Here is a 13,787-nt window from a genome sequence, read left to right as displayed (position 1 = left end):
TTTATGCCAGCATCTGAGAGAGGAGAACAGGTGGTCACTAAAAAGGGGTGTCTGGTCTTCATATCCATGATGCTGTACTGAGAAACCATGTGTTGCCTTCAGCATATGCATGTTTTAAGCCATTTACTAGCTGTTGGAATGAAACCCATTAGGCTTTAGGCAAACCTTGTTAGCAACATCATAAGGGCAGAGGATCTGCTGGGCTGCCTGGATGGTTTGAAGAGCAAGACTGTGACTAATAGATTTCCTCAGGATCAGATTAGAGATGATAATTGCATCTCTCTTTAAAACAAAGAGAAAAATCCTCCAGCAAATGCAGTCTTGCCAGTAGAGCTGAAACATGCAAAATTTTTGCCAGGAATCAAAGAGCCTCTTCCTCTTTCAAACAGGTGAAATCAGGTGTGAGCACCTTGCAGTCAAAGGAGTTACACCAGCAACAACAAGAGGTAACTGTAAGATAAGGCAGGCCCCAAATGTCAGGATTTACAAGCTATTAGTGCTCAAATGACATTCAGACTTTGCATTAGCATCAACTATATCTCTTTTTATCCACTAATTGTATAATTCATTCAAAAGAGCAACCAGATTGGTTTCATCTGTTACATATTGTATAGGCCAAACCCCAGGAAAATATTTCCTTTGGCTCATCCCAAGAAAAACATTCATACACACTGTTTATTTTGATATTTTCAAATACTATTTTTATCTTATGTTTTAGCTAGATATTCCTTTAAACTTGCTCTTGTGATTCCCTGTCCCTTTGGTATCTCTTAATTAGACCTGGTGACTAATTCAGAAGGAATTATTTATTTAACAAATCCCACCCTTTCCTATCACAAAGCATCTACAAGAAAAACACTTTTTTTTTTCAAGTGGGTATTAATTAAAATTATTTACAGACATTCAGAACAGAATTATTGTTCTGTAGCTTATTCTATTCTTGTGCTTCTTTGAGATGTACCATCAGTGCTCTGCCAGGATGTGCTCTGCAAGACAGGGATGCCCAAATGACTGACATGGGTAGCTATGCAAAAACTTGGAATGGAAAATGTTTATGTCCAGACATAGACTCTTCTACAAATATAGACTAATTAATAGTGTCAGACATCTCTCTGTTCTTCACACAAATCTCTTGCTCACTCTTTTGCTTTCCCAGTCCTGGATGGAAAGTATGGGCCTTGTACAGCTTGGGAAGGTCTCCATGCAGTTGTTTGTCCTTGCAGGGGCAGCCAACAGCTGCAAAATGTGATGTGATGTGATCTGTCTCCCTGGCTCTCTTCCTTTGCTGATATGCTGGCTCTCATCACTCAGATGTCTTCTACTTTTGCTGACAGGACAGGTAGAGGGAAAGAGAGTGGAGAGCTGCGTTAACTTCTTTGTATCAGGTGTCCACACTGCTCGTGTTGCCCTGCGATATATGAATACGTATGAATGCATATCAGCATACGCACCTGGAGCGTGGGCTGGTATGTGGGAACATCCCTATACCTTTCCATTGACTTTCTTGTACACCCTGCTCTGGACACAGCCGGAGGGGAGAACAAACCCCTCAGCTCTCTCTGTGCTCGTGGCAGACACATGCTGGAAGATGACATCAGACCTCGAGGACACACCTGAGTAAACGGTCATTTTGTAGCAGACAAGGGAGGCATTGCCTTTTCCCAGGGTTTTGAACCTAATGAAGGAGAAGAAATTGGTAGAAAAGCCAACTTTTTTCTATCAAAAGAAAGAGAAAATAGGAAACCATACAAACCTGCTGGAGTTACCTGCAACAGGAAGCACCACTGCTGTATATAATGCACTACAGGCACAGACCCTTCTATGCTGAAGCGGGTGCAAGCCTGACTTCACATGTACGTACATCAATGTGTCCATACAGTCAGAAATCACAGCAGAGTACCTTGAAGCTGAGGCAGCCCCAGAAGCACATCACTGAAAGGAGATGACAGATGGCTCCCCACAGCACACCTGACACCTGTCGGGTTTGCTGCTGGCCCTGGGATGGAAGCCCCAGCACAGGAGCCACATTTCCACTACTTGCGTGCTCCACCTGAATCGCCGGTCGCAGCCTGGCCAGCCACGGCTTGGAGGCAGCCTTGCAGTCAAGCACCAGCACCTCTCCCCATTCAGGTCCTCCCATCTGACAAGCACGGGCAGACAAGAAGTCTCCATCAAAAACACCTTTTAAAAAGGAGGCAGTTTTAAAGGAGTTTAGCATCTTTGCAATATTTTTCTTGGTTCCCCCCCCCAAATAATTCTTAAGGAAATTAACCACAAATTTTTATGTAGTTTTCAGAATAGCTTGTTCAGCTCAATTGTGTCAAAGAAACTCAGGAAACTGCAGAGAGATGAAAGTGAGGTCAAGCTGACCATTGCTGCCAAATGATTTCCGTGGAAACTGCATACAAAATACCTGCCGGTGGGGATGATCACATAGGCCTTAGAGATGATCCCGTAGGGCTGAGTCTCAGTTTTAGGAGCTAGGGAAGAAGCAAGAAGAAGAGGGGCTCACATTCCCCAAGCCTGGAGGAGGAAGGAGACCCTCCTCCTCACTGTCAGCAGGGCAAGGAGCCGTGCTCGCAGATGTTCCTCTTTCCCTTAAGCTGGGTGTCACAGACTTCCTGGGCCAGTGACGGGACACAGGCCTCACGGATGTTGCTGGCTGGCTGCCGGAGGCTTCTGTGATAAATGGGTCCGGTTAAAGAAAAAAAAACATCACTGATTCAAGTGAGAGCTCTTCTCATTCATTTTCACCAAAACAAGTGGGTTGTTTTGTTTTTTTTTTTTTCCCCTAGAAGATGTTAACTGAGGGGAAGGGAGAGAAAAAAAAGAAAGAACAGTCATTTCATCCCAAATGAAGAGCTTGGCGTTATTTTGGCTCCCGAGGTTCCGCGGTGTCTCCCAGGAGCCGCAGCTCAGCTGGCTTGTGCCTGTGCGGGGCCTCTGGCCGCGTTTCCTGCAGCACATGATGCTCGCCGTGATGCACGGCCCGTTTGTAAACAAGGTAACACACAGCACTTACAGAGTCAGAGGAGGGAGGCAGTGGAAAATAAGAGGCTGAAGATCATATGCGATATGTAAAGCTTGTCTCATTTAATACTTCTTCACAGCATTAGCTTTTGTTGAAGGATTATGCTGTCCTAATCTCCACTAAAGCCAAGAGAATAACAAGCCAATTATAATTAATCTATTTTCCTGGTTTTGGAGAAAATCCCAAGTGGTTATTTTTCTTCATCTACTAAGCCAATTCCAAGGAAAAACTCCTGTCAGTGTCAGTTATGTGAAAAGTATTTCTGACTGAACTTGAATCCATGGAGTAGCTTTCAAAGTGTTTTCTCCTCTGATGGTTTGAGCTGTGTTTTATGAACGTGTGTGCATTTCATGTCCTGCCTCATGAACTTGTTCACCTCCTTTGAGTACCCTAGGTATGTGGCATTGTTTTCCTTCTGCTTTCTTGCTCCATCTACTGGAACCAGTTCTACATGGCATTTGAGGGAACAAATCCTGTGATGAGTATATTTATTTATTCTTGTTAAAAAAAAAGAAAGAAACCTCTTAATCCAGTCTTTACAGTTGATTTATTTCAGTTTTATAACAAAGTGCACATTTTGTAAACTAAATCTCCCTCTTTTTCAGGATTTTAATCAGAGCCCTGACAGTAAGAATACTCTTCTAGATCTAAATGTCATCATAGGTTCGTGTTCTTACTGACAGTGTTTGTAAACTCTTATTCAAAATATGTTGTTGTTTCTCAAAAGATTAGATGTTGCAAAACAACAACAAGTAAAAAACCTATCCCAGCATCAACAGAAAGATGTTTTGTGGAATTAGCTCAGATTTGAATTGTACCAGTCATATGTAACAGTCTTTTTTAATATAATAATTTTTTTAAAAAGCTTCAAAACAGATGGAAAAGAAGCTAAAACACTAGATGCCAGAGGAAAGTTTACACCACACCTGTAAGATTCAAGATAACTTTATTGTCATGTTTGTTTGTCCCTTATTTAAAGAAGTCGCTCCTGGAAAAGTTTTTGGAAAATAATCCTGTTAAGAATTGGCTTGGTAGAATAGGGCTAACTTTCTGTTGAAGTGCTGGGTAGAAAACGCTAGAAGTTCTCTCTTTTTTTATGCAGGTAAAACCTCCACAGTTTTTGTCTTGAATTTCTGCTGTCTTTTGTGCATAAAATTCAGCAGAATAGTCAGAAATCACTCAAGAAACAGACTTTGTGGGTCAGATTCAGGTAGGGCTGTGATTTCTTCCTGTAATTTCCCTTTAAGCAGAGAACAGTTTGTTCCCCTATCTATGAATTTCAGGTGAAACTGTTAAGACTGTTGAAATATCAGTATTTTTGTCAAGGCTCATCTAGCATTAGCGTTAGTAGTCAATGAAAGAATAGCAATTTATACTGAATAAACCAAGACATTTTATGCAGTCAAATTTAGAAACACTGGCACTATTGAGTCTTTTCCTCTGATCTTGTTATGGTAGTTGGACCTCCAGCAAATGGAATACGGTATTGGTAAGTTCTGAAAAGCGTATGTCTACCAGCAAATAGCGTGCAGAGACCTTTGTTCAAACAAGAACAGCGTTATTCTCAATAGGCCCTTTTCATGGGCCTATTCTCCTGCTCCCCTGGTTCCACCTCCCTGGCTAGTTTCTTTCTAGCTTAAAAGGCACAACTTTCATTCTCAGAAGAGTCTTTCCCAAAAATGCGTGGTTCAGCTACAGGGCTGCAATAGCCTTTCCAAGTTGATGGATCACATTGCTTACCTGTTTATTCTCTTCCTGAACTTACTGAAATCAAACACCATAGCATGGGATAACAGGCACCCTGTCCCCAAAAGTTGTGTATCTTACATAACCTACATAGATTTAACTAGATTATGGATCAGTATTCTTAGACTCTTACCTATCTTATATTGTTTATAACAGTATCATGTACTACCTCCTCTTTCATCAGAATAGCATCAATAAAATAATTATTCCTTTAATTCCTTATATATTTAAATTAAAGGATCATAGTTTTAAAAAGTGAATCATAGTTGTGTCTGCCTCAAATCCATGCCACATGGCAGCACAGAATGATAACTGTTCTGAAAATCAAGTTTACTAAAGCCAGCCCTAACAAGACATCAGTGTGAACGTAGACAAAATTGCTAGTCAGTTTTGAAGAGTTATTCAGTCTCAGGAAAATGTAGGGTCAAATCCCAAACTGCTGACTACCCACATTTGCCATAGCATTGGCATAGTGGGACTCATCGAAGACCATAGCAATGGAAGGGTTTGCTGTGGATGCACATTTTTTCACTGCTGTCACATTTCTCTACCTAACTTTCCTACATTTGGTTGAAAGCTGCATGCAGAGTTGCATAGAAGAAACACTCTCTGAACAAGGGGGTACTGAAGCCAAGAGAAAGACTTCTACAGATTCCAGTGAGGTTTGAATCTGGGGATCTTGTCTCAGGTGGCCACATTAGAGGCAGACATAATATCATCCCATGATAGTAATCATTTTGCTCATTAAAACTGTATCTGTAGAACTAGGACATCAATAGGAATAGCTTAGAAAACACTGTATGTGTGAGTAGAAGAGTTGCTGTTAGTGACTCTCTTAAGAATCAGGAAAAGTAAAGCTGCAGGATTGTGCTGACAAGCAGACTGAAAATACACATAAAAAGATTTCATTAGATCATTATGTATGAATAAAGTGTATTATCGGGCTGTCTCAGGAGTTGTTAGGGAATCTGATTAATTTTAACAATTCCATTGGTGGTGTGAAAGAGGCAGTAAGGCAGCCTGTTAATTAATGCAATGATTAATAATTTAATAATCAATGAATAATTAAGTACATTTGCAGATGATGGGTAAAGGATGGGAACTGTAGGGAATATTCAGAGTTGCGGTAGTACTGAGGGATTTAGGAAGGGTTGAAACACATTTAGAAAATAACTAAAACAGAACCTTCCTCAAAAAGGTTGCACATAGGGCATACAGAGTCTACACTCATTTTCATGCTAGAAATATACCTCAACCTCCATTGCCTGTGGGCCTTTCAGATGAACCATGTAGCAATGTCCTTTACCAGGGAAGAACTGGAAGTTCAGGTGTATATCCTCCTCCTCTCTCCGTACCTTTAAGTGCAATAAAGGCACTTTCTACTGGTATATCTGAAAATCTTGTGTTACTGGGCACATGAGATGTCTTAACCAGTATATGGTGTGGAGGAATTTACCTACAAGAATAGGTCACAAACAAAACTGATTTATATTTTTTCTCAAAAGCAAAAGAATTAGACCAGGCAGGGAATAGGAAGACCATCTGTGCCTAATTAAAGGGTGAGACTGCATAACAGCAACAGATGTTACATTATTGTAGTCAGAAGAGTTTATTGCTAACAGTGGTAAATATTGTGCATGTTGAGCTGGATACTTCCAAGCAATAATTTAACAGACATACTTCCACATAGGCTACCCTTTTCTTCCTGGACTACATTTCATTAGTTTTTAGTGTAATGAAAGGTCAAATTGCAGAAGAGGTCTAGATAGCAGTATTTTCTACATACTGAGAATACTGAGGACTGAAAAGCCAATGTTTCCCATCACAAAAAGGCATCTAGTGTTGATTAAAATAACAGGCAAGTCTGCATGAAGAAGACATGACAGAAAGGGCTAACATTCCTGCAGCTTCACTCAGTTCCTGAAAGCCCTCTTCAAAACTAGAGATAACCACTGTGAGAGGGTTCATCTGGCTGCATGGATGGGATGGATTCTGTAACTGAACGGCATTTAAGCTCATAGCATGACTCAGGAGCAGGGAGCCCCTTCAATCTGGGTCAATTTCTTCTCCTGAATAACTTCGGCAAGCTGTTTGAAACTGCCCTACACCAATAGTCCAAAGGAGAAGTTGTGGTACATGGAGCAGCAAACTCTTTCAGTCGCCATGAGCTTCTGCTGGCCACAGGGGTGGACATACCTTACATTGCCTGATAATTACAAGGTTACATCCAATTATATCTGTGTTAAGGCTTTATACAAGACTCATTCCTCCATTTTGTTACTTCCTATTCTCACTGTTCTGATTTGCTGTGCAATTATGTACATTCCTATTAATGCGACTCCAAATGAAACCTAGAGTGTGGATTTGGTGTTTTGTGACTATGTGTGGTATTAGCTACTCACATACAAAGGGATGTGGGGTTTTGTGTTTGTTTGTTTGTTTTAATTGGGCTTTTTACTTACTTCAGAGTAGGAGAAATCCAAAGGGCTATGAAATTCTGACCTAAATGTGCAGGAACATCTATACAAATTTTTTCCTGTGCTTACTTTTTTCCTTTCTTTTGCAGAGATTTTAGCTTGTTTTCATTGCTAAAGCAAGGAATGACAATAGCTCACAGGTTTTATTACCGTTTTGTGTTTCTGCTTGCATCCCTGTTCTCTTCTTCCCTAGACAGAGCTTTCCATGCATGTCTCTTGAAACATTCATTCTCTGCTTCTGAGACACAAGTTATGGTAAAGTGGGCGCTTTGTGGGTAGACTTACAAGTATCATGCTGATAAAAAGGGATCAGATAAAGTCTTGCTTTGTCTGAAAGAGAGAAGTTAGAAACTGGGGATGAATGAATGCCCAATCAGTGATCTACAATTACAGGAGCTGATGGGAAGCAGTGTCAGGAGAATCCAGAGGTTGGCATAGAAATGTAACAATAGGTGCAATCCTCAGGGACTGCACCTGAGTCAAGTACCAAAAGTGCAGGAATTCTCAGTGACTGAAACTCTCAAGTTTAAGAGAAAAATAGAAACCATATCACAGATAAAGATAATTGAGCTGTCAGTCCTGTTTGTGATATCACGGTAGATCCCATCTGGACATCAGCCATGATTGCTGCTATGCCGCTTTCCCAGCCTTGTTTGGGTGAAATATATAAACCTCAGGAGAACTTGCTGAGCATCAGTGTACATCTGCTGGCTTCTCTAGTTCCTTTTGCTAGGAAATCTAGAAACACATTATCATTCTTTGACTGTAGCAAGCATTTCAGTTGCTTGTTATGGAAATTCTGTGTAACAACAGCCTAATGCATTCAACTTTGGGATAGCATTTTTCTGACCGTTTTTGAGTGAGTCACAGTTTTTAAAAAGACAAGAGGGTATTTCCTGGGTAGAAGGAGGGTGTACAAAAAAGGTTCTATTTTAAGAAGAGCCTTAACTCTGAATATCCTTCATCCAACAAGCCACTGGAAGAGAGGGTGCCATGCAACCCTGTAAGCCTCTTTCTAAATCAATTTCTGCATGTAGTCCCACATACCTGGAAAAAGAAAGGGAGCATTGTGATAATCTAAAGGCCTGGCAAGATTGATATTTCTATTGTTTGGAAACATAACTTTTCTCCCCACTAGAGGCATTTGGGAGTGAAGAAAATTGATTGCATTTCAATCAATCAACTACAGTTGTAAACAACAAATGTAGACAGTTCCAAACCCCCAAATCCATCACCAGAATACTCTTTAGTGTAAATGAGGGAATATATGTAATTGATATTGACTGCCTTGATATATTAGACCCTGGAATCCCTGACAAGGGCTTGTTGGTCTTTTGAAAGTAAAATGAGACAATTTGTTTTTGAGGAGATACAGTGCCGTCATTTAAATGTTAATCTTAGAGGGGGAAAACCAAGGCTTATGTCTTAGCCCTGTTACAGATTTCCAGCAGGCAGACGAATTCTTACAAAATATATTCATTCAAGCACCTAGCAAAATTAAAAGAGAACAAAACAAGCATAAGCAACTGAGAATCTAGCAGTCACTAATTCTTTCAGTGATCTAAACATTTTAAGCACTCTAACTTGGGAGGTTAGGTGCTGGACTACTGCAACTTAAAGCCCAAGTGCACAATCTAAGACAGACATCGGGGCTCCTGCTGCAATGCAGGGAAGGAGATGGACACCCTCGAGGTAATTCATCTGCCCATCTCAGACAGTAATGTCAAGATGGGATGAGCAGCTGGCTGGTGGTGCCTTTCTCTCTCTGGTGACTGCAGAGGGAATCTACCTAAATTTTAATAGCTATGTCAAATCACATCCTCTCACCCTCCCCAAATGCAATAACATGACTTTTGGGCCTGACAAGGATGCTGTTCACGTGACCACAGGTGACTATGAGGTATTTATACTAAGAAAAAGCTTAAATCGTATTTAAGATGATGACTATTTTCCTACCTACCTCAATCAATTAGAAACACCAAATATAGGGTTTATACCCAGTACATTGTGTCAGGAGATCTTCAAATACCTTGTTTTAGATAATGTATATATTAAAAAAGGAGAAACCTTGTAATACTACACATTTTTGCACATTTACAAACTGTATTTGTAGTCTTGAGCGTATATAGTCAAATTGAGATCTGGGCAATATCCCTAGCAAACTGTTATTCATTAAAAAAAAAACAAAACAAAAAACAGTTTCAGAAGGGGGCAGAACTCTCTCTGAATTAATTTAAAATTCAGCAAATGAGTTTTGACAGGGGAAAAAGAAGAAAACAGTTGGAGAGGTTAGACTTTTGGTTCAACAAAGTTAAACATTTGCAATTTTATTCAAGTTGACATTATCATTTCAAAATCGATCTACTATATAGAAGGGATAAATAGCCCTAAATGAAACTTTAAAAATGAAACTCCAGAATGAAACTTTTAATTTCAGCCCACCCTGAAACAGTTCTCCCATTTTCATTTTCTTTAGTTTAGGCACTGAATGAAAAAAAAAAACCCCACAATTATTTTCACATCTCTCATTAAATTACCAAAAATTCTTATAGAGAAAGATCTTTCCATCTAAGGGAACAATGAAATTCTTAGGCTTCAGAAATATATAAAATATCATTATAATATTAAAGAGCAATCATATTGTATACAATGCCTAAAATGGAAGCACTTCTTTTAGTTTGTGTTTTTGATGGTTTTGAAAGCATTGTTGAGAAGACAAAATGCAAAGAAAATCTTTTATACAGACTCCAGATTTCAGTTGGGTTCGAGACAGAATCTACAGTAAAAGAAATGGATTTTTTAAGAAAGTTTATTTTCATTCATAACAGAATAAAGTTATTCATTAAATGCTTGTAGATGAAAGCTTGGTTAGTGAACATGTTTATCTTCCAATAAAATGCAGTTTTGCAAGATATTTTACTTTACAGTAAATGCACAACAGCAGCAACTTTTGTTACTTTACGCACAATGTACATGAAGATGCCACATGATTTACAGGGCTTGATTCCGTTCTCACTCATCAGCTTCCCACTGGTGTTGGTTTAGTGGCGTGATTCCTCTTGATACTGGCTGAATTCCCAGTCTAAGTGAGAGGAGAATCAAACATGCAGGGTTTTTTTTTTGTTCAGGACAATGAATAACAATGAGCTTTCCTAGTTCTAGCAGCTTTACTTCATTCTGATGAATATGTTGTGGCCTCTCTGCTCATTAGCACATACATTCAGGCTCCTGCTAAGCAAAACACAATATATCTGTAGATGAAAGTGCTCAGTGATTTTCATTCCTTCTGTTCCCACAGCTCTGTGCCCTTAACAACAGCCCTGCATGCTCTACAGAGACAGCACCAAGTGGCAGTATATGTTAGAAAGGCACAATGACTCCTTGAGACTCCACATGTTTATAAACCATCCGCTGGCAGCTACAGACCATGAGACCATGTGTTGTGCGCACTTCTCTGTGGTCAGTCAGATCTGTCAAAAGATAGATACTAGGGCAGGAGTGTCCCTTCTATTCCCCGTGCCCCACAGGCTGTCTGCAAGAAGAGGGACGGTTGCAGTGCTATCCACTGAGACTGCATGAGCGAGGAGAATTTCTGCATGCCTACTCAACTCAGAGGCAACACCACAAGGACCAGCTACAGCCACAATATAGCCCTTATCTCGCACTGATAAAGTCTGAAAATGCTGCAGCCCAGATGATAGTGTATAAAACGTAATGGAGACCCTTGCATATAGAGTTTCTAAGAAAGCAAAGGAAGCCTCCTTTTTGCTCCCTGTCTCTTCCTTGGCTGTCTCTCCCTCCCTTTCTCCAGGTTCAGAATAAAGTCACACAGTAAGCAGGTATTGCAGAGGTAAGCATAGTATGTTACTCTTCCCTACGGAGTCACACTTCTGTGTGCTGTGAGCTAAAGGAAGCAAAGCTGCCTTTCTGACTTTGGTTAAACTGACAGAAGCTGGCAGCCCGGATTCTTTCGCCTTTGGTCCCACTTTTGTGTTTCTGCTTGTCGCGTGCAATAAAACTTTCAATCAGCTTCAGTTTTTCATGCTCTTCCTTCAGGAAGAAGTCAACAAGCAAGCTCTTCTCCTTTTTGATCTGTTCACTGATGTCCTTGGGGATGTCAGGAATCATCCAGTCAACCAGAACACTGAGGAACATCACCAAGTTCTGCAAACACAGCAACAGACGTGAAGCAAGTACAAAAAATCCAAAATACTCGCACTAGAGCAAAACCAAACCTTTGCTATAGCTATGAGGCAGGTATCAAACACATTTTGCTGATGGCATGTACTACTAAGCAGTTGAGTAAGGCCTTAGTTCAAGAAACAGCTCATGTTTGTGCACAACTCCCCCTCAGTGGAGCAGCTGAATTAAACACATGCTTCAGTTAGGTTTGAAATGGGAAAGGACTTGGATTCATCAAATGTCTCATGGCCTAAGCAGCTAAACCAGCCTTATTCTTTACAGGCATTCAAAGGTGCTCAGTTCCCAACACCAAATTCATTGAGACTGAGTTCAGAATCCATTACTATAAGGGCAACATCAGTGAAAGCATCCTCCAACACAATCATACCCATGTGTTTCCAGCGTGGCCTGAGCAGACAGCAGACAACTTTCATGGTCGTTCTGTCCTCAAATCCTTCTGTCTGCTGACAAGCAGGATTTTTTTACACTACTGCAGTGTGCAAGCCACAACCCTGAACCTCAAGTGTTAAGGTCATTACAGGTGATGCTCATAACACAGAGGCAGGAAGCAGACTGGGCTTGTTTGTGAAATTTGTAGATAAATTATGCTTTGGGGTTTATATTATCATGATAATGCTTTGAAAACTGCTGTGTTGTGTAATGCCTCAAAATGTGTGAGAAAGTTTGCTGACAAGGTTACTAGCATGAACCCTCTGTCCCCATCTGAGACAATGGAGCTAATTAACCAGGGAATATACTCTGGCAGAACAACAGGCAGGCTGTTTGAAGCCCAGCATAACCAGTTGGTTTCAAATGTTTTGCAGCCAGTGGTGGAAAATTACTGAAGACAGAGCAAGGAAGCAGAAGAGGGCAATATAAACCAGGCAAGACTCACAGTCACACTTAGGAATATTTGGCAGGTGAGGAGAAAAGACAGGCAGATTTCAGTATGAAGGGTGGGCCCAGTTTGACTGTGGAGGGATCCCAGAACATGGAGGAGAGCAGAAGGCTTCTGCCATTCGGAAGGCAAGCCATGATAGCAAATCCCTTGCCAATGAAATCTCCACACTGGGGAGAGTTTACTCCATTTAATTGTAGAAGGCAGCAAAAGACCTTGGAGGATTTATTACTTCTGTTTATTTCTTGCTTTGTGTAAAGAACAGCATTTCACAAGCCTAGTAGCGTTTATGCGCTTTTTACAAGTGGTGCCCCTGAGAGTATAAAAGCTGACACTTAACTGAAACATTTGAGAGCCTGGGGTATTTTGGGGATCACTGCTAGTGCCAGGAGCTAATGCAGGCTGTGGGGCTTTCCTTCCATGAAGGGAGAGGAAATCTGCTGAGGAGCTGTGCCACAGTGCTCTGAAGGGAGAACCTGTGCTGCAGCCCACTGACGCCTCAGCAGGCTGGGTGCAAGCACATTAGGCTGGGTATTTGCAAACAGCAAAGCTCTATTGGACATGGGCTTCTTTGGAACATGTATTTCAATCCATTTTTATGATATTTCTGTGACTGAAATTGCAGCAACTCAACAGACTTACCTGAAATAGAATAACAAAAGCCAAGCGAGCAGATAAGACCGCCCAGTACTGTTTAGAAAACTCATACTGATTTTGAGACCAAGGTGGTTCTCTGTAGTCTTTGAACCTGTCGATGGAGACAGCTCAGTTATCACACAGTTCCAGCAATCTCCTTCAGCACCAATTGCTTTGATTAACAAAACAAGTCACAAAACCTAAAGAATCAAATCCTCCAGATGTTCCTACTTCAACCCTTATTATGAAATCAACTCCAGAATTAGAGCTGGACTATCTCCACTGAAATTAGCAAGCTTAGTCTGGTTTTCACAGTTGTAACCAAAACCAGAACATTGTTCTAATGTTGGAAATTTGCAGATTTTCCAGGATTTACAAATGTCCTCTTTTTTTTGTTAATGTTAAATGATCTCAGTGTACAGGGAATAAAGTCTTGAAATTAAAGCACAGAGATAGTCCAAGGCATTTTCAGACTAAAGGAGACAAGCCTGAATTCATGTCACCTAAACCTTGATTAATTTAGGGAATAATTCAGCCCACGTAAAATCTGACACGGTTTGGTGGTTCCTGTCTTTGCATTAACGACAGGGGGAGCCATGGGAAAGGCACTTCCTAAATTAACTGTCTAGCCTTAGACAGGATAAAACAGAGCCTTAGTGGTTTGGTGTAAAGACTGATGCTTTTAGTATTTTCATCAATCATTTGAAAGTAAACAACAGGCTAATAAAAGCCACAGATGCTCCTAAATTGGGAAGTTTTTCAAATAGCAGGAAACACAGAAAGCAATAAGAAATACGGACAGGAAACACAATGAGAA

The 13,787-nt window shown here is 40.6% G+C and overlaps 1 protein-coding gene and 1 long non-coding RNA gene across 3 annotated transcripts in view; both read right to left on the bottom strand.

Annotated features, from left to right (window-relative positions):
* Positions 1 to 912: 912 nt before the first annotated feature.
* LOC140646466 (uncharacterized) lies at positions 913 to 2,056 on the bottom strand. 2 transcript variants are annotated; one of them, XR_012040454.1, is made up of 3 exons: positions 1,767 to 2,056; positions 1,452 to 1,675; positions 913 to 1,327 (listed from the first exon to the last, which is right to left on the bottom strand). It is a non-coding gene; the product is annotated as an uncharacterized lncRNA (long non-coding RNA). The 2 variants fall into 2 exon arrangements; XR_012040453.1 differs by having other exon boundaries at positions 913 to 1,408; positions 1,489 to 1,675.
* Positions 2,057 to 10,111: 8,055 nt separating this feature from the next.
* ANO2 (anoctamin 2) overlaps positions 10,112 to 13,787 on the bottom strand; it is a 193,467-nt gene continuing 189,791 nt past the window's right edge. The window contains exons 24-25 of the mRNA XM_072846239.1: positions 12,977 to 13,082; positions 10,112 to 11,418 (exon numbers count right to left, since the gene is read on the bottom strand). Coding sequence (XP_072702340.1) covers positions 11,137 to 11,418; positions 12,977 to 13,082 — 388 coding nt within the window. The 3' untranslated portion in view covers positions 10,112 to 11,136. The remainder of the gene's footprint in view (positions 11,419 to 12,976; positions 13,083 to 13,787) is intronic.

The sequence above is a fragment of the Ciconia boyciana genome, chromosome 1, assembly GCF_034638445.1.
Source record: "Ciconia boyciana chromosome 1, ASM3463844v1, whole genome shotgun sequence".
NCBI lineage: Eukaryota > Metazoa > Chordata > Aves > Ciconiiformes > Ciconiidae > Ciconia > Ciconia boyciana.
Note: the sequence above shows the minus strand (reverse complement) of the source record. Positions and strands in the feature narration are given on the sequence as shown.